Consider the following 21,707-nt stretch of genomic DNA (forward strand, 5'->3'; position numbering starts at 1 on the left):
TGGTGGTTTAAAGGAAAAAGTCTCTAGAAAATATACAAACACTGAACCACTCAAGAGCACTTAGCTCAAAAGTTTGCTTTTATCTCCCACGACAATACCATACAAAGCATTACACATGTTGCAATGCTCAATGAAAACTCGAGTGTCATTTATTTGTGTATTTAATTTAATGTCACTGTTCTTGAGAGGAATTTTTCAGCCAGACACCTGATGGTCGCCTCCTTTCCAGTCAAGACCGGCTAGAGAAAGAAATAAACACTTGTATAGAGTTCTCCCGTTGCTGGCAGCAGTTACAGGAAAAGTTCTGCCCCGTTAATCAGTTACCTTTTAGAGAACTGCTAGTTGGTACTTCTACAGCTCTGTCGTACCTAAGATTGTACCCAAGGTTGACATTATCAGTATGGGTTTAAAATGACATTTCTATTTAATTCAGGAGAACATTCAAGAGTTAAATAGATAAGAGTAACTTTTTTGTAGCTTTACAAAACACTGGTTACATTTGTTTAAGGGCAACTAATGTGTTTATTTAGGGGTCTCTTAAATAGATCTCTGACCTCTATTGTACTGTTTGTACAAAACTATTTTCATTGAAGAAAATGTGCTTAAGCCTCCCCCACTGGAGATTCAATCTTGTTTACCATAAACACACCCACTCTGAGGTGATTGGCCAAGCATCGACGTTCATTACAGTCATCAATTGTGGACGTATCCACCTCCAAGGGAGTCATTGTATGAACAAAGTGGGGCGTCGTTACAGCTGGCTAGAGGAGGAGCTGTCATCTTGTAACCTTTAGTTTTTTTAAGATTTCTACTCCATAAAGTAATACAGTTAAAAAAATTGTCATGATGAGGGACTTTAACATTTGAAACGAGTGAGTGAGTCAGGAGAGGTTTTTTTTTTTACATTAGTTGCCCTTTAAGTAATATCCAATGGTAGGAGAATCAAGCCAATACTGAGATATATAAATAATGTCCCTCAGTGTGTATTTACAAAGACCAGGAAAACATCTTAAGTTCCCTAAAGCAGTGTCTTTATTTTCAGATCCCACTAAATGAAAAAAACTCTCTGTAATCAATTGATTTAAACAGTAATTCTAACCCAACATAATTTCTAAACTTGGTGTGCTACCAGCTGACCTGAAAAGAAAGTAGTTCACTAGTTTAAAGCCTCATTTATTAAAATCAATTTCAATGAAAGTATACTGTGATTTAGGATGACTCTCTTAGATACATCTCAGTCCAACTGTAAGGGCACCTCAAGTTCAAACCCAATTACCTGCACTGTGTTCTGCACGGTGACACAAACCTTTCGGTTTGGATATTTATGTTCAGTTACCAGCACATCATCCCCCCTGCTCCAAGCAAACCTCGGTCCAGAGACATTTGCGCTGAATTTATTTTGCGTAAATCAACAGTGTTCTGGCAGATGTGGCTATTAAAGCGGTCTAATTTTACTGATTTGCTGCTGCCCCCTACCCTCCAAGCTGGAGCTCTCTCACGCTGATGGATGATCTGACCAATCCTGTGCTACCGCACGCCAGCTCGGCTTTCTGCAGCGTCTGCTACTGTAGTAGACAGATAAGGGATCAGGCACTTGCAGGTCATTTGTGTGTGAGTGAGAGCGAGCGAGGGAGGGAGTGACAGCGGCTTCCAATCTTTAATTCTCGACTTGTCTGTCTTTAATCAGATGAACCGACCACCTCTGGTTCAGACAGTAAATCAATCAGAGCAAAGCAGACCCAGCCCCTGCGATGTCAGATAGTTGGGAATTTCAAAATGTCTGTGTGGGATATTTTGCGTTGGTATATAAATGAACTCATTAGTTTTAACGTAGCGCTAAAGATGTGATCAGTGCCAAGTACCGAGGCTGTTTGAAAGCTGATCTTCGACATCGTTGTTCTACAGAACGTTTGTCGGCTATTTTTTCCAATAAAGTTGTCTGAATATTTGAATCAAGAAAGCATGCATTTCATCTTAAGCGACGTTAACCTTATAAAGTTGTACTTTATTCTCCCTTTGTTTGTAAAGCGTCTTTGTGTGTCCTAAGAAATGCTCAATGAACACGATGTATTATTATTATTATAGTAAAGTGTCATGAATTTTAATTTGGGTTTTATTTTCAACAGTACTTGATCAGTCATGTAAACATTATTGGGTACATTTGTATCCAATTTCTGGGTGTTTGCATTAATTTAAAAAAACAAATCTTAGACGGACTAGTATTGATATTTTCGTCTTGAGAAGGAGGATATTTATTTTTGACTGTTCCCCATGTATCCATCATATTTATTTGGAAACTACTCTAATAATCATATTTGTCTTCAGTATATAAATCAGTGGATACATTGATAGATGCCTTGTTATGTCCCATATTGGTAGATGGGAAATAAATATGTTTTCATAACAGCTCAATATATCCCAATTAATACTTCAGTTAAAAAATGTTGTTGTGGTTTTTATTCAAGTTGGTGTCATACTTGTTCGAAGGTCTCTGTGTATTCTTCTATGACTTTGTGGTAGCATTCAACGTACTGTTGACCAATGTATTAAAATTAAAAAAAAAATCTGTTTAAAGTTAACATTTCTAGATTTTGTTTAAAGTAAAACTTGTTCATGAACTAAAATAGAATTGCAAAATTAATTATTAACACATTGGGACATTTCTAACCAACATAATATTATTAAGACCAAATCTCTTATTTTAAAATGTATTAAATAAAATAACGGTTAATCGTTTTTTTAAGGTTAATGTTGAGAGAGAAAAAAATTAAATATTTGGTACTTCTGTATAAACAAGGTCACTGACGACAACCTGGTTTCTTTTAACTCTATAATTACACCCACTAAGATGGACTTGCACAGTGAGTACAATTTTCCACTTTATATAAAATAAAAATAAATAAAAAAAAGTCAAACCCCAGCATTTGCTTCGTGGGAACATTTTCTCGAATGCATCAAGTGTGACTGCTATTTCTAAGACTTTTGAAGGCGGAGAGAAGAGTTGGAAGATGTATTCAGACACTGTCCATTGATCTGTTTGACAGTCTCCTCATGTCTTTAACTCACTTTGGGATTGCACAATCACTCACATTGATAGCTAGAGCTGCAGAGAGACGGAGTGAAAGACATGATTCAGGGAAGCAGGGATAACAATCAATGAAAGGGGAAAATGTATATATATATATATATATATGTATCGATATAAAGTATATTAATGCATCTTTTTTTCTTTTTAATTTGTTGAGCACTACGGTGACAAAAGCACAGAAAAAGTATGACTTAAATACTTTTACTTATGTTAAGATAGAGCATAGAAAATGAAGGCGAGATTAACAAAATAACATTAAGTGTCATTCATTTAAGACTGAATAACCAATTGTTAATCCTATTGACATTTAACAAATATAGTATGCCTTTTTTTTTTACCCATTTGTTTATCAAAAGTTTGATCATATTGTGACATTTTAAAAATTAAATCGTCATGCAAGGAACACTGTACACACAGTTGCAACCTAAGATTTAATTACCAATGCTTTTTTGAATACGTTTATTTATTGCAAACTGAAATACATGTTAAATGACAATCATTTGTTAAAATGTTGTTGGTCAAAATAAATGGATGCATATAACTTAAATAGTCAAACACGTGTTGAAACACATGTTAAAGGATATTAAAGACCACATTTTGTTTTTGTTACACACAAAAAAAAGATAAAAATGGAACGCATAAACAGCAACCATATGTTTTTTTTTTTTTAATAAAGGTAACAAACAGTATATTCAGTATATTTCCTCAGCAAAGTGAGTGATTTGTTTGACTGGTGTTGCCCTTTTAGTTTGCATTCCAGGCGTTGCTGGTTTGGTAGAGAAAACATATGCAGGCTGCTCAATCTACGGAACCAAAAATGACATTTACATTAAGTGAAGGAGAGACAGAAAAAGGAGAGCCGGGAGTAACAAGCAGTGAAAAAGGCATCTCTCTTGTGAGTTTGGGCATATTAGGAAGAGCTGTGGGGCGGTGGGGAGACAGGGGAGTTCTGAAACAACACACACACAAACTCTTACATGGTTGTTTGATCCAAACACAGGGGAATTGACTTCCCTATACACACCGGCCATAACACAGTTACACAGGCTGACATTAATTGATCCCGCTGCAGCAAAATCTTGGAGAAAAAGGCAGGACTTGACGGCGCTACCCTGTGGCCTCAACCCACACGAATGAATAGGCTTCTCTTGGCGTATTACGGTAATTTAAACTTTAATTAAGAAGTAGCAACGGGGGCAACGAAAAGACTGCAATCCTGACCAGAGGGCAAGGGGAAAAGTCGTTGACGCAAATGATCATTTCTTTTTTAATCGTGTCAAAAATATGTGTCTTTGGGCTTTCTACTTCAACCGCTCTCAACTCATCTTGGACCTCGATTGTACTAATGAGTATGTGTCAGTTTGACCAAAACTCTCTAAAGGACTTTTTTTTTTATAAACAAAGAGGTGCCAGAAGGAGGTCTGAAGCCATTATTGCTTCATAATGGACACGTAACCTCTCGTTCGCCAAGATTCAGACAGGGGAGAACTTGTGAGTAAAGGCTGTAACTCTTCAAAGAAACAGAGACAAAAATAATCAATTCCAATGACCTATTAACTAGGGGCAGCACCATCTGTTCTTTAAATTAACTAATTAGCAATAAGTAAAATAATGTAAAACAAATAGTTCTGACAAGGGTTTACTGGAGTCGCTTTTAAAGATGTGGAAGAGAACTTGAAAGTCTTTTCCTCCACATGCAGTTTAACTTTTCCTCACAAGCCAGTGTGCATGCCCTTAGAGATGTATGGAAATGTTCCTTCGATCTTTGCGCTCCCAAGTCATCCTGCTGGCACAGAAGCTAAAGCACTTTGAGATTTATTCTTTACCACCAAGATCAAGATTAGAACTCTCGCTAACTGGTGCATCTATTTTTTTTTTTTAAGTGGTTGGTTTCTTAATGTGTCATTTTCCACAGCAGCAGATTTATTTCTGAAGGGAAATAAACCTTAAGTATTGTGAACTCTTCCTGTGGAAAACAAGAGGGAAAGAAAGTGGATGGATAACGCATGTAAAATTGTTTATTAGTTGTACTATCAAACCTTAAAAAAAAACTGTAAGCTATCAGTATGATGGTTGTTTCAAGGCCCAATGCTTATTTAATGGCCTTTTAAAATGGAGACGCAATAGCTTAAAAATGTTTCATGAGGCCTCAATCCACTAGTAGCGTACCCAAACGCTACTAGTGGAACACAGGGAAACAAAACAATGTGTTCTCCCAGGGAATACCCCCTACTTGTTAATTAAAGTATTAGTATTAAAAAATATTAGTTTCACAAACTGTACCATTATCTTTCCCTCACTCACAAGATATGAAGAGGAACTAAAATTAATTTTCCTCATACGTAACTAAGGTGTGTTTATTGGAACAAGTTTTGATGGTAATTTCAACACCAAGAATTGAGTTTTCCAAAACCATGAGTAAAGAAAGAGGAGAAATCTAGAGAACTTTGAAATAAAATGTGTTTGATTTAGACGCAATTTCTAGTTACTTTAACATGTATATGCAACTTTATAATTATTTCCATATTTAAACAAATGTTTTACACTATATTAATTAGATATTTAATTATTGAATGTGCCAAAAAATAACACAACAATGAACACGTTTCAGGAAACCTACTGTATACAATGCAAAATGTGTATTTGTAGGGAGGTAGACCTTAATGAATCACAGGTCAAGAAAAAAAAGCAGCTTTTAAATCCAGGAGTGACATTTTATTGACAAATTTTTGGACTAACTTTGACAATCTCTTTACAGTATTACTGCAAGACCGTACCTATCAGAGGGATGAAACAAGAATCTGACTCAGGAGACTTTATTGCAGATACATTTAATACAAAATAAAATAATGTAGCAACAGCACAGAGGAGCCACAATAACTTAGTTTCACTGGATGCTAGAAATAATATTTTCGATCGTACTACTGCTTTAATTTACAAACTGAATTTTATTCAACACCAACCTCTGCTTTCGTCGCTTCCAGTATTCCCTGGCAAGGGACTTGAAACAATGTCTGCTGGAAATGTTTGTTTGTAACTTTAAAGTAGTTGGTTTGAATCATAAAAGCAGCACGCTACGTACTAAGTGAGACTTCAAACTCTGAGGTGTTCAAACTAGACCTCCCGCTGTTGAACATTAATATGATAATAGTTAAAGTCAATGTGATTCTCTTATTGTGATACATCATGATAAAAAAAAAACTGTATCTGCAGTAAGTAATTGGAAGATACAGTCTGCAACAACACGGCAACATTCAAATTACAATTTAACGGTTTTCATTTTACTACAACTATTATTATTAAGTGTTCAATTAAAAAACATTTTACAATGACTTTTTACCATCACATTTAATTTTTTGTAATTTAAAAACTTTTTAGTTATCACTTATTCAAACAAGCCATTTTAACATGAGACTTTACTGTATAGAATAGTAACATTAGCATGTTGTATATTTTGACCCTTATGTGCTAGTATTGCGTAAGTTATTGTCTAGCTTTTATAATGACCATTTAGGTAGTTGAGCTTCAATGATCAATGAGCAAAGACTTGTAGATGGTATGTACATTTCCTCTCGCTAAATATAAAAAAAAATTTAATCGTAAACAAAAGTGAAAAAAATGAAAAATATGAAATTCATTTTTTAATGAACTACTCTAAAATCGAATATATACCAAATATGTGTGTTACTTTAAAATAAATGGCATTGAAAAAAATCTCTGTTCATTCAACAATCCAACCCGAGCATTGACCTTAACACTGCAAAGCATCTGTCTCACGTCACAAATGCTTCCAATCAAATAGAGCTTGAGAGAATCTTGCAGAATAAAAAAAAAGAGGGATAAACCCCTCGGATAGGTGTAGAAAGCCGGATGAGACTTAACAATAAATACTTAGAAGTGTAATTGCTACCAAGGGCTTTTATAAGCTCTGGAATTAAAAGGTCAAACTGCTGTTTTTTAATAAGAAGGATACAATTAAAGAGGACAACGAATTGACAAACAGTGCTCTATAAATGAAAATATCTTAAAAACGGGGAGATCCATCTAAGAGGGTTTAATTACTGTAAGATGACAGATAGATATTCACACATTAACTCAGCTGCCCTCCACGAACAGAGGCGGCTTAGAGTGTTGGCAGCACCGTTTGGCTTCTGCGCTGCATTTACATTTGCATGTAAATCTGCCGAGCGGGTCGCTGTCACACACTCAAGATGATAGTCCACACTGCCATTTCTATTTCAGAATACTTTTCTTTTTTTTCTTTTTTTAAATGAAAGGGTTGATGCAGAGCATTGAGTGGCTTATTTTGGAAAGAAAAGCTATTCAATCTCCTTTTTGACTTTGAAGCCAATTCATATTTTTTAATTTCACTTAATTACTCATGGAAATGCAGTTTTTTGGGGGGTTAGTTGTGGCAGGAACTCAAAACATAATAGAATTTTTTAATTTTTCGTCCCGGGCCGAGCACAGTTTTTAATATACTGTTGAAAGTTTCTTTGTAATTGACATCGTAATATTTTAGCTTGATGAAGCAATTTTAGCTTCATCATAAGTATATTTATAGGTCAATATATCGACATTAACATTAATCTATGTTTTCAAAATATATGATATAGTATTCATGCACAAGCCAGCACCAACAATTTGGAATCAAATCGTTTGTTTTTTTATTCAGGGAGAAAACCAGAGAACCCACAGGAAACCCACGGAAGCAACGTGAACTGGAGTCAAACCTGTTACCTTGCCGTCTAGCAACAACCGCTACATTACACTTAAGGCTATCAAGACTTGTTGAGCTAACTGGTGTTCATTTGATAAACAACCTCAGTGTCAGTTTGCAGTGCATCAGACACTAAGAACTTGAACTACGCAGTGACTGCAAGCGCAAAATCTGACATTAACATCGTTGCTGTAGCCAGTATCTCAATGCTTTATGACCTGAAATGTCTGTTCCATCGAGACAGAAAGTGGAAGAATCTTGCCTGGAGACCATCGGTGAGACAGCGGGTACTCTTGTTAAGTTCTGACATCCATTCATTATTTATGTGGGAAATCCAAATATTTGTACTACGAAATAAAAAGTCTCAGAAATACGTTTTTAAAGAAGATGAAGAACATGACCTGCCAAGTGAATTGGGTTATGCCATGCCTTTTTTTTGCCTGCTAGCATTAGTAAGTAAGTAAGTAATGGTAACTTGTAAAGCACCTTTCTAGACAAGGGTCACAAGGCGCTTGAACAATCAAAAGCAATATACATTTAATAATACCAAATTTTGAAAAACTCTAAAAGCCAAGATATTAGAGAAAATCAGGGAAAAGCCTGCACAAATAAATGTCTTTGAAGATGTTTCTTGAAGTAAGTAAGTAAATAGTATTTATAGACCGCTTTTCAAGACCAGGGTCACAAAGTGGAGTCAGTAGACTCCATCAAACGCAGATGAAGATCGTTCAAAAGCTTAGGAGCAACAACCAGGACGGATTTTCCTCCTCTGGTCTGGAAGTGTGTTCAGGAACAATCAGTAGATTCTGACCCACAAACCTCAGAGCTCAAGTTGGGGTGTAAGGCTGGATCAGATCAGTGATGTCAGGAGGAGCCTGACCATGAAGAACTCTGAAAGTAAGAACCATCATTTTAAAATTGATCCTGAAAGAAACTGGCAGCCAATGCAGAGTTTTAAGGATCGGGGAAATGTGAGTTCTTCTACTAGAGCATTAGCATTTGTCGACGAACCTCCAAACCACAAAAGCTGCTAGTCTTTATAATACGATTTCCTCATCAAAGTGTGCTGCAATTCTCTGCTGAAAAACGTTTCTGTGGACCCAGTGTTTGTCTGTGCGCGGCAGTGAAATGGGTCCCTGCTTGAACACTTTCCTGCAGTGCACGTCAATAAATGTGTAGGCCTTATATAGCAGTATATGAAAATGAATATCATGATGGAGATTATACTGGGTAAACGGGTATAAAGGACAGGCCTAATACACAGTTTTGTCACAGGAATAAGAACAGTGCAAACATGTCTAATATATAAGTAAATGTGTGCGTGGTTCTATGCTGTCCCCTTCATGAGCACCGACAGTGTATGCATTCGCATCAGAGAAAAATAAGTGCTATTTATGCTCTTTGAAAGGGGGGTGGGGGGGAACCAGATGTGAATTCTGTTTCATCTTAAAAACAAAAGACAAATAACATATGCAGCGGCAAGCTCGCCTCGTTGCCATCTGTCTAGAAATAAAATGGTAATTCCGCTCACAGACAATGATCACTGTTAGATTCAGTGAGTGGATCAGTGTGCGTTTACAGTAAAAGAGCGAGTTTGAGATGTAAATAAAAGGGGGGACTGAAGCATTCCGATGAGTCTTTGACAGTTTTGTTTGGTCATTATAGCGATGCTCACTGTGGTGTGTGTGTGTGTGAGTGCATGTGTTTGTTCCCCTGTGTTCGAGTGGAAGTTATCTATGTGAAATCAGGCAACGTTTTCTCTTGATTAAAGCCAGCTGTTGCGCTTCTTTGACTATAATCCTACACATACACACACACACACAAAAACACACACACACACAAAATCAAGTGAATTCCAAAGGAGAAGCAATGAAAGTAAATTACAGACTATCTTTTCCTTTTGTTTGATCAAACACGGAGGAACAAAGTGGAAATGTATTCAAATTCCTACTATTGAGTGTTGCCTTTATCTCTGGATGAAAATATTTCAACAAAAGTAATTAGACTCCTAGAGAGAAACATGAAAAGCTTGGATATGGAAAATAAGATTGACCAAAAAGCTGACAACATTTTCTAATGAATCCAAAACCACATTATGAAACAGCTTCAAGGAAAAAACACAAGTCTCAGAAAATGTATCAACTAAAGTACTGTCCGGTCACCAATATTGTCCCCTTTGCACTTATACCGATACTATGCCGATTGTATAAAAAGTATTTAAAAAGCCATGTGTAATTTTGTGTGATGGACTGGTGAAGCCAATTAAGCAGTGTCCTAATTCTTAGAGCTCAGTAGGTGGCGCCGTCACCCTTAACTGTGATGTTTCAATAGAATAGCTGTTCAAAGCAAAATATTGTAGAGCAGAGAGTGACATCTAGTGGACTCTGAATATAAACCCACCGCTTTATAAAGCTTCATAATCCATTTCAACTAAAAAAAAGATCAACTAGAAAGGTTTATTGTAAACTTCAACACAGAAAAAGATTCAATATTCAACATAAACAACTGTTGAATACAAACATATAAATGGGCATGAAACTCATAGAAAGGGCCTCAAGAAAAGCTGTATGTTTATTAAATAATATATTTGTTTATTCCTTCCCTCTGAGTACAAGAAAGAAAATATACATCGCCTTAATCAGCTATTAATTTAAACATTTACAAGAGGCCTCAATAAACTAAATAGAGTACATTTTAAAAGTTACTGACTTTTATAATGTGCGTTTCATTGTTGTGCAGCCAAAAGTCTTCCATTTGTATGAGCTGGTTCTATGTTTTATTTTGTATTGGCAGTGGTTTTACTGGCTCACCATTACATTGACAATGTCAGGACTCTATCAAGGGTATGATCCCTTTCAGCTCCTCCTCCAGCAGCAATTTTGCTCTTTACTCCCCAACTCTGCTCTGAGAGATTGATGGAAACAGTCAAAAAGACATTTACGCTTCTCAGACGATTTGCTCCAATTGCCGTTTCTTTTAGTGCTGTATTGGGCGGTTATAATACCTTCATTCAATGTGTGCACAATCTCCATGTGAACTAAAATAGTCTTAACACTTAAGTTTTACGTTTCATTTTTTTATTAAGAAGATTAATTTATGGCCAACGAGGACTTAAACTAAATGGTTCAGATGTAAAGTGAATGTAGAAGTGTGATCGAGAGCGAGCTTTGATTTGCTTAGGTGATCGATGCATTTGTGGACTGGCATATATACGGCTGGGTATTGAACTTGTGGCACCAACCAAAACGTTTCAGTAGTACCCATCATCGAAACCTCTTTCACTACTAACTTAAGATCAAAACTTTGTGCGGATTTGTCTGAAGTAAAACTAAAAAACGACCAAGGCAGTGAACACTAGATTAATATTTTAAGTGTTGTTTTCCACTAGAAATTATTCAAAAAAAAAATTGGGAAGAAAACAGCTTGGAGAAGAAATTTAAGAAGTAATGTCTGTTGAGAATTCTTCTAAGTGTTGCTGCTTTTAGTTACTGTTTAGAGACTTACGGAAGTTACACAGGAAAATACAAGGGTGGAGAGAAGTAAGAGACGATAAACTTCTTATTCCCATTGCTTGTATGACAAATTAATACCTTGTTGTTCTCCTGCAATGTTGGAATTAACATTCAAATTTCATCTGATGACTGAAGTTTTCTGACTGGAACACTGAAGTGGTCAATGTCCACAACTATCAGAACTCGATGTCATTTCCGTTTGTTTGAACTGATTTTATAAAATAGTGACGGAAGAAGTATCAATCAGGAAACCGTGATCAAAATGAAGGTATCAGTACCAGTATCGTAAATTAAGGATCGAAACCAGGCCCTAGCCTGACACTAGTGTAATCTGACTTCATCTTAACTTCAGCGTCAATTTGCGTCGTAATAGCCATTCAAAACCCAGACAATAAAGTTGCATATGTACAGAGGAAAATTGGGGAATGAAAAAAAACGTATTGTGGTCGCTGTTTTCCCGATATTTTGTTAAGAACCAAAAATGTCTGCTGTATCGGCACAGGGCCTCATTTATTTGAACATTTGTGTAATATCTTTAATTCCAAAAAAAATGGTAGATACAGTAATGATATAGAATGGTTGAAAATTGTGTCTTAGGAAAATAGGAGATACGAGCGTCTTTACATTTCTCTTTTTGTCCAAAAAAAAACTGAAGTTAGAAATAGAATAGAATAGAATACGTTTATTCATCCCCAGAGGGGAAACACACTTTTACAACAGCACAATGAGAATAAAGTGCAAGGGGAAGAAAAAAAAGAAATAATAAAAGAGATAATAAAATAAAACGATCTTAAAAATATACAAATTATTTACAATATTAAAATCCCTGGTTTGTTATTTGATTGGAGATATAGAGTTTTGATTCTAACCTTTTTTATGGTCTGATTCTCCTTCTGAATGACAGGAGGACTATAACCTGATAGTAAAGTTAGCATGAATACCATTCGGTTTTAAATTTCCAAAGGGATAAAGAATGGCAAGTTTAATAGATCCTCTTTATAAGTAATGACTTGCCTTTTTGAGACCTTGGCCCCTGCAAGGGTTTTGGCTATGTTGAGTGCTGTCTGTGATTTAACTAAATAAACAATGTATTTGACAATTTAGAAATGTACCACATTGTCACTTGATTCAAATTGTTACAAAAGGAAACTTATTAGGAAATATTATACTTATAGGAAATTATTTAATCAAGTACTATATATCTCTAATATATTTTAATTTTTAAAGTTGGGATAAACATGAACCAAACAAAAAGCTAAAATGTAGTGTATTATTTAAGAAAGTACAATAGTTTAATTCCAAGTGTATTAGAATTTTGAATTCTTATTTTAGGGGCTGATACAAAGTTTTTAATGTCCTTCATACCAAATCCTTAGATCATTTGTGTCATTAAAAAAGCATCTTACAGTTTATTTATTTGCTGTATAGTGAGGGGAAGTATTGTAAAGTAAAACCCACAACAAGTAAACAGCTTGTTTCCGTCCACTTGCTACAAGTTCTTTCCCCTCAAAGAACCGTGTCACTGCTGGCGAGCTGTGTTGTTGTGCTAAACTGTGACTCCATTAAACCCAAATCCCTCGAGAGAAAGTGAAAATAAGTAAGAAAGCAAGAAAGGGTTGGGAGCTAAAGGGGAGGGGTGGAGCACAACAGAGATGCAGACTGAGAATGAGATAGGATTACAGGGATAATGCGAGCAGATGGAGGGAGGTCGGCGCTGGAGCAGGACTCTCCACTCCAAACGGATTAAGGGAGTTCAGTCCGGCCCACAACACGGCCCAGGGATGCAGCGTTCTCCGCGGTGGTGACCGTAAGCACGCTCGACCCCCTGCCACTAAGCTCGGAAATGAAAACCTACCATGCTTGGACATAACACAGTGAATTGGTCAGTGAGTGAAGCTTTTACTCAAACGTGCTTTTTTTGTTTAGGCTTCATCTGCTCAGAAGAAAAACATGTAAAACTATGTGAAGAAACAACAAGGATTCCAGCCCAGAACAACCAAAACTGTGTGGAGGGATTTGTCTGCAGAAGTGATTTTGTGTGTCACTGCAATCCACAAATACATTAAACCACTTTACACTTGCTCTAAAGTAAGTGTATTTAAGGCTGGATTAAGATGGATTAAAGCTAAATAGAGCAAAAACAATGCATCTTTGTCTGCTCAGGGAGATGATGGGTGGGTTTAATGGCAGAAAATGAGCAATGATAAAAGCAAAATATTACAAAACAAATGATTGAGGTAAAAGATTAGATCAAACAAAGAGTAGGACATATTAAAATAAGAATATGTTTTCCAAAATAAAATCTTAATAATTATATAAAATGTATTATACACACAAAAGTAAAAATGTTTAACTTGACCAATTAATTTAGTCAATATTTGTTGAGTTTTACATTCTGATTTTTAATTAAATTTAACTTAAAATTTGTTTAATTTAACAGTTTAAAGAGTTTTTTTTGACTGCTCAACAAAAGTGTGTTTTTAATTACATGTATTTTACTTATGCATTTTATCCTTCATCTTTTATATACAGTGCCTTGCGAAAGTATTCGGCCCCCTTGAACCTTTCAACATTTCAGGCTTCAAACATAAAGATATAACATTTTAATTTGTTGTCAAGAATCAACAACAAGTGGGACACAATCGTGAAGTGGAACGAAATTTATTGGATAATTTAAACTTTAACAAATAAAAAACTGAAAAGTGGGGCGTGCAATATTATTCGGCCCCCTTGCGCTAATACTTTGTAGCGCCACCTTTTGCTGCAATTACAGCTGCAAGTCGCTTGGGGTATGTCTCTATCAGTTTTGCACATCGAGAGACTGGAATTCTTGCCCATTCTTCCTTGCAAAACAGCTCGAGCTCAGTGAGGTTGGATGGAGAGCGTTTGTGAACAGCAGTCTTCAGCTCTTTCCACAGATTCTCGATTGGATTCAGGTCTGGACTTTGACTTGGCCATTCTAACACCTGGATACGTCTATTTGTGAACCATTCCATTGTAGATTTGGCTTTATGTTTTGGATCATTGTCCTGTTGGAAGATAAATCTCCATCCCAGTCTCAGGTCTTTTGCAGACTCCAACAGGTTATTTTTGACTCCATCCATCTTCCCATCAATTTTTAGCCATCTTCCCTGTCCCTGCTGAAGAAAAGCAGGCCCAAACCATGATGCTGCCACCACCATGTTTGACAGTGGGGATGGTGTGTTCAGGGTGATGAGCTGTGTTGCTTTTACGCCAAACATATCGTTTTGCATTGTGGCCAAAAAGTTTGATTTTGGTTTCATCTGACCAGAGCACCTTCTTCCACATGTTTGGTGTGTCTCCCAGGTGGCTTGTGGCAAACTTTAAACAAGACTTTTTATGGATATCTTTGAGAAATGGCTTTCTTCTTGCCACTCTTCCATAAAGGCCAGATTTGTGCAGTGCACGACTGATTGTTGTCCTATGGACAGACTCTCCCACCTCAGCTGTAGTTATCTGCAGTTCATCCAGAGTGATCATGGGCCTCTTGGCTGCATCTCTGATCAGTCTTCTCCTTGTTTGAGATGAAAGTTTGGAGGGACGGCCGGGTCTTGGTAGATTTGCAGTGGTCTGATACTCCTTCCATTTCAATATAATTGCTTGCACAGTGCTCCTTGAGATGTTTAAAGCTTGGGAAATCTTTTTGTATCCAAATCCGGCTTTAAACTTCTCCACAACAGTATCTCGGACCTGCCTGGTGTGTTCCTTTGTCTTCATGGTTCTCTCTGCGCTTTAAACAGAACCCTGAGACTATCAAAGAGCAGGTGCATTTATACAGACTTGATTACACACAGGTGCATTCTATTTATCATCATCAGTCATTTAGGACAACATTGGATCATTCAAAGATCCTCACTGAACTTCTGGAGTGAGTTTGCTGCACTGAAAGTAAAGGGGCCGAATAATATTGCACGCCCCACTTTTCAGTTTTTTATTTGTTAAAAAAGTTTAAATTATCCAATAAATTTTGTTCCACTTCACGATTGTGTCCCACTTGTTGATTCATGACAAAAAATTAAAATTTTATATCTTTATGTTTGAAGCCTGAAATGTGGCGAAATGTTGAAAGGTTCAAGGGGGCCGAATACTTTCGCAAGGCACTATATATATATATATATATATATATATATACATATATATACATACATTTATACATGTTTCTTTTTTTGAAGAAAAACATTGGCTAAGGACAAGCTTATACCCTACGACAGGAGTTTCAAAACAATTCACACAAGGAGTCAGAAGTCCATTAGCCGTCCAAGTCGCTGCCTGAACAAAATTTATACAAAGCAAACTGCCCCCAACAGTAAATATGTTTGAGTCTGATTGCCATACTTATTCTTAGAGGCTCAATATACCTTAATTATCTCTGCATGGGTCCTCCTTCATTAAAACTGTCAAACTTTAAAAGTGCAGATACCAACATAAATATCAATGCACTTTGTAAGGGGAATAAAAAATAAAAGGATTGTTATTTATCATTTTATTGATTACATTTCTTTCCAAAAGTGGCCTAATCCAAGATTCCTCGAGTCAAAAATGTTAAATCAAATCCAGTCTGAGCCTCGTGCCCTTTTGCAGAACGATTGAGAAGATGCCATCTTTCTGCAAGGTTAGGTGTCAAGTTTAAGACATAGCCTTATAGAATTTTCAATCAATATTAATGTGCAAAACGGAGAAGGATTGTGAGTGATAGCCAGACGTGCGTGCGGTTACTGGGAGTGTAAATTAGCATTGTGAGCCAAGAGCCGGCTCAGCTTATTTTCTGCATCAGGATCGCTCCCATTACTGAGACCAATAGGGCTGCATTGATTAGGTCGGTCCTCCAGTCAAATGCTGTTAACGGCACGTAATGGAACAAGCCGTGAAACTGGACTTCACATGATTGACATGATCCGACTAGAAAACTCAATGCTACCTCAGTGTTTACAGCGGATTCTTTGAGCTACAGGCATAAACAGACAAGATGTGCACTTTCCCAAATGTTATGTCAAATTACATCAATGCTAAAGTAAACAAACCAAATGTGTATCTGATAATTTCTCAGACATTTATCTATAATTGGAAAATAAATGAGACAGACATAGTTTGACGTGGAAAAGTGCTGTTTGTTTTTCAAGCTGCAAATCTACTTTTACTTTCACTTAACTTTGATTCAATTACAGATTCCCCAGAAATCACAAATAAACAATTGCATTCTGAGAAATGTAATAAAAAAAATGCTAACAATTTGCTGACAAGACAAGAAAGAAATTATTCAGTTAGAACATATTTTATTGAATGATTTTACTTTCACAAGTCTTTTATCAATCACCAAAACAGCTACAGTTACAGTTTTTATGTCAAGTTACATCTATCATTTTCATTTTGTTAACATTTATTTTTTTTAGCAATTTATTTAAAACACAAAGAAGAAAACAAAACATCAAAGAAGGTTTTTGTTTAATGTGTAAAACGCTGGCTTTGCAGTCAGTCATGAGACAGCGATTGTCTGAAGGATGTGGTTCTGTGTGTAGGTTTTTGCCCGTTTTCAAAGGATGAGTAGGCGAGTATGGATTGGCTGGTGGGTGGTTGTTGGTTTGTTTTGATTCCACTTCTTTTATCTCTGCCAAGCACTCTGTGTTACATGTAAATGAATTAAAAGCAACACGTTGGTTATGTTGAACGAATAATGGTGTCAAGCTTAACGTCAGATAGTGCCACAATACTTATGGCTACATTACAGAAAAGCTGATTTAATGGTTTATTTATTTATAATACATCAAACATAAATAACATTAAAATATAAATACTTGTAATGTATTATTTGTTTTTCTGGTGCTTGTTATCAATGCATTAGGTCCGTTTTGTCCGATAAATACACCTGTAGTCAAAAAACTGCTTCCCATGTTTGCATATTTACGACACCCAGTAGTCCTCTCACTAAGTGGGACGAATATGCTGAAAAGAAAATTCTAAAAAATGATCTGAAAATGGATAGAAAGCTCAGGTCAGAATTTCAGTCACGGCACTCAGACCTTCCAATGACAAGCACAAAGAGAGGTTTTCTTTCATACATCTTACATTTGTTTCATTCATCGAGCCAAAATATTCATGAATAAAAACAAATATTAAGAAATGAGTAAGAAAGGAATAGAAAAGTCTGCCACGATAGCGGTCCCTCTTTTACCACATTTATACTCACGTCACCATTCGATAACATCAGAGCCGATGTTTTCTCAATACTGATAACTGCTCATTGCTGATCTCGTTTTTTTTTTTACTTTTCTTTTACAGGGTGAAGTGGCAACTACTCAGAGATAAAACATGTATACAATTATGTTCCTATATTGAAGTACTTAGGAGCTGAATAACATGCATGTGCTTTCATAAATAACAATTAAATAATACCTTTAAAGTTTCAAACCCTTACCATCTACTGAAAAATATGTTTGGTCTATATTGATGTTTTATAATTTAACTCATTAACATTTTCAAGTACATGATCAATGTGATAAGAGTACAGAGTGCCATCTAGTGAATAGGTGGTTTATATAAATTAGTCAAATGTTTCATGAAGCTCACCACTTGAAGCATTCAAGCATTCAAAACAATTTCCCTCAGAAGACCTCCAGACAGATCAATTAAGTTTCTTTATCTATCCATTCATCTTTCAGTAACCCAATGACCACATTAGAACCATTACCTAGCGGTACCTCAATATAAAAAGGATGCAAGGTTTCAATAGATTATATAGCCTCACCTAGTGGAGTTTAAAAAAATGACACCCTTTCATGAAGCTTCAACTTCATCTTTACCAATAAGATCTGTTTTTATTCCATTATTTCAGAAACGTTTCAGTATATGGTGTTTTCTGCTTTCTTTCTAGTCCGTTTGGGCTGTCAACATTATCTGCTTGGTACTCGTATATCAAAAGGAATTACTTTAATTTCATGCGTTTCTTCCAGAGTATTTGTTCTCATCGTTTTTTTCACTACAACATTTTCTTAAATTGTATGTTGCAAATGTTCTTTTTTCATTTGTCACCATTTCAAAAGTTCAAGTAACAGGAAACTATACAATAAAAACAGTAATGAAGATAATACGAGCCAGTGCAGTGAAAGTAACTAAATAAACATTTTTTTTGAAAAAAAAATTCTTTACACAGAAAGAGTCATTTTTTTATCCCAGATAGCTTGGATTAATTACACTTTACGACTTATCGACTTATGTGTGAGTTGTACAAACGCATGTATTGCACTGGTTGCATGTTTTCTTTTTCACATTTTCAAGTCATTTTCATTTTGGTGGAGGAGTTAAATTACAACATTTTGACAACCAGGTTGCAATACACAATAGCTGGTGAAGTAAATGACACATGAAAAACATTGAGTGTTTGTGGAAATCTGACAGCATGTGCGCACAGCTTTAATACGCACCTGGACTCAGGTATAGAGTCAACTTGAAGGTTTAGAAAAGTGACAATTCAAGCTGTCGTTCTTTTAACTACAAATTTTGATGTCAACTCGCATCTTTCCAATGTAATAACAAATAAAACGAATTATTGGCGCAATCGACTCACAAGATGTACAAAAAGTGTAGAGTGTTTGTCACACACAACTCACCTCTTTTATCCTGAACTTTGACGCTTATCTCCACCAGAGGTTCGGTCTCCCGGTCCAGTCTCCGTGTAATGACTATATCCCCGGTTTCACGACTCACGCTCACGGGCGAACTCTCCACGTCCGGCTCCACCAGCTCGAAAGTGGCTGACTGGAACTTGACCGGGTTCAGGTTCATCACCACTGACCCGATCCCGGCGTCCTCGGAAACGTTGATGAAAACCGGGGTGTCGGACTCGAGCACTGACCTGGGCGTTCTCTTGGGTCGCCGCCTGGGTCCCCCCGGGGTCCGGGTGAGGGGCCACTGCCGGGGACTGACCTCCACCGAGATGCCCTCGCTGGTCCGCGCTGGCCAACCTCGGTCCCGGGCGAACACTTCGAACCTAATGGGCTCATCCAGGCCGAGGATGGAGTCCACGAGAAGGATCTCACCCGTCTTGGGCACCGCGTAAAAACTCCCGTTTTTGGGTAAAACGAAGTAGATGAGCTCCGCGTTCTTGCCGCTGTCGCCGTCCCGCGCGCTGACCGCGTAAACGGCGGTTCGGAGAGCGGTGGCATCATCCACGCTCAGCTTCACATCCACCCCGGAGAAGGTGGGCTGGTGGTCGTTGATGTCCAGGACGTCAACTTTAATGGACGCCACCTCCACGACCACCGGGAACCCGCCGGTCTCCTCCCGGGAAAGTCCGGCGCATTGCCCGCAACAGACGGCGAGGCGCAGCGCGTATCCAGCCCGTTCCTCCCGGTCCAGGATCCCAGAAGTTTTCACAAAAACATGTCCACTCGTACGGTGCGCCAACGCTCGGAAATTCTCACTCCCGTCCCCGAGGAGTTTGAAGTGCGCCGCGTCTGAGCCGGAACCGCACAGCCTCTGGGAGTTGAGCCGCCTCAGCGGCACCGAGAGCCCGCTGACCCGGGAACCCGGCGAGGAGTTCTCGAACACATGGCCGTGGAAAAACGGCACCTGGAGCCTAGTCCTGTTTCCGAGGGCGCTGGAGAGCAAAAGTGGGAATAACGTGAGCAGGATCATGACTGGATGTGTCAGGCTCCACTGCACTAACGCGCCGGTGGCACCGAGAAACCCATGCGTGCGGGATGGACCGTTACTTTTCCCCTTTTTTTTAAAGATCCAAAACTTGCAGAGACGCAGAAGAGTCGGAGAGCTCCATCCTTGGATGCATCCAGGGGGTAGTTTGGCGCGGTCTTTTTCTCCTCCTTCTCTCTCCTCCTGCCTCACCAGCAGCGCGTCTCTTCGTCTGTGCGCGTCACTGAAAAAAAAAGAAAAAGCGGCTCCTCACTCATCCCGAGTGCGCGCTTTACGCACGCTCCCCTTCCGCTCTGCTCGTATACGCTCGCACTTGAGATCCACATCCTTGAGACTGTCAACGACGATTGCATCCAAAAAACAATTTGACAACTGTTGAATCCGGGTTTGCCCACCTTTAAGATTCAGATATATATTTTGGTATCTCCATAAATCTACAGACATTCAGATAAAAACAATTACATTTCCGTTAGAAAAAAATGGCTGGAAATCGAAAATAACAAAAATAAAAAGATTGGCCAAAAAAACAAACAAGTAACACGATATATAAATTAGAAACCATGCATTTAAACATCAAGTAAAATATCATTTTCATTACAGTCTTAATATTTACAAATCTACAGTCTGTAAATTTATTTTACCTAGCTGCAGATCAATTTTTATATATTTTAAAAGGCATCATATGCAGGGTCAGAGTGAAAAGAAAACTCATCATCTTTATCTTCAAAATCCCTTTATTTACATTGCACACTTTTGGCCGGTATGTTAGAGCAAATACAATTAATTAAGATTACAATTGGTTGTAGATATGCCTATAGGCTGTATTTATAAGTGGACCATTTGCAACATATCTATGGCTGAACTGTAATGGAAACGACTTTCAAGGTTGTTATGAATAAACTATATACTTGCTGTTGTGGGGTCACAACTGAAAATAAACTCTAAGAAAACTATTTTTCATTTATCAGTATGATAAATGTAAATATAAAAATGCTTTTAACCAGAACTGCACACAGTGCAGCCATTGAGATGAACTATAAGCAACCTTGTGAGGGTCAAATTAATGCAAAGATCATTAAAAAATATGTTTGTTTTTTTATTTCTGTTATTCCTTTCTTGTCTTTAAATATGACTATATGTTGTTTTAGGGTTTTTGTTGCCATTTTTGAGTTTTTATTTCTCCTCAAAAAGTTTTAAGTGAAGTATTTGGAATATATTTTTTTATAAAGGTCAATACCATAAAAGCATTTTGTTAGAATGAATTTATACTATTGACTCTTGTTTTTGCACCTTACAAAATCCACTCTATAAAATGTGGCAAAGGAGGAATTTTGATTTCTTCGTGCTTATGGAATGCAGCAAATTTGCTCAATGTAAATTATGTCTTACTTATAATGCATAAGAGGCAGATATATCATTTGACTAAATAAAAATTCATCAAAACTACAAAATCCTGACAAAAAAAAATAGAGGCTTGAAAAAAATATGGTACATATAAATAGTGGCAAAGTGGTAACGTGGTAACGTTTGTACACAATTTTCGCTTTTAAAAAACGAACTAGTTATATCTTTCCAGAGTGCTTCACTGGTCATCCTTAACCTACTGCAAGCTAAGCCAGGACATTCCTATGCTCAGAATGTGGTTAAATATGGGGGTTGAAGGCATGGATGAGGCATTCTGTGGTACCACTTACTGCCCAGGGAGCTCCTGAAAAACCTT

The 21,707-nt window shown here is 37.2% G+C and overlaps 1 protein-coding gene across 1 annotated transcript in view; it reads right to left on the reverse strand.

The window, feature by feature from the left end:
• LOC148086635 (neural-cadherin) overlaps positions 1-20,029 on the reverse strand; it is a 288,414-nt gene extending 268,385 nt beyond the window's left edge. Inside the window, exon 1 of the mRNA XM_087784779.1 lies at positions 18,946-20,029. Within this exon, the coding sequence (XP_087640905.1) occupies positions 18,946-19,972 (1,027 nt within the window). The 5' untranslated portion in view covers positions 19,973-20,029. The remainder of the gene's footprint in view (positions 1-18,945) is intronic.
• Between the last annotated feature and the right edge of the window lie 1,678 nt (positions 20,030-21,707).

The sequence above is a fragment of the Callionymus lyra genome, chromosome 2 (assembly GCF_982586985.1).
Source record: "Callionymus lyra chromosome 2, fCalLyr1.hap1.1, whole genome shotgun sequence".
Classification (NCBI taxonomy): Eukaryota; Metazoa; Chordata; class Actinopteri; order Syngnathiformes; family Callionymidae; genus Callionymus; species Callionymus lyra.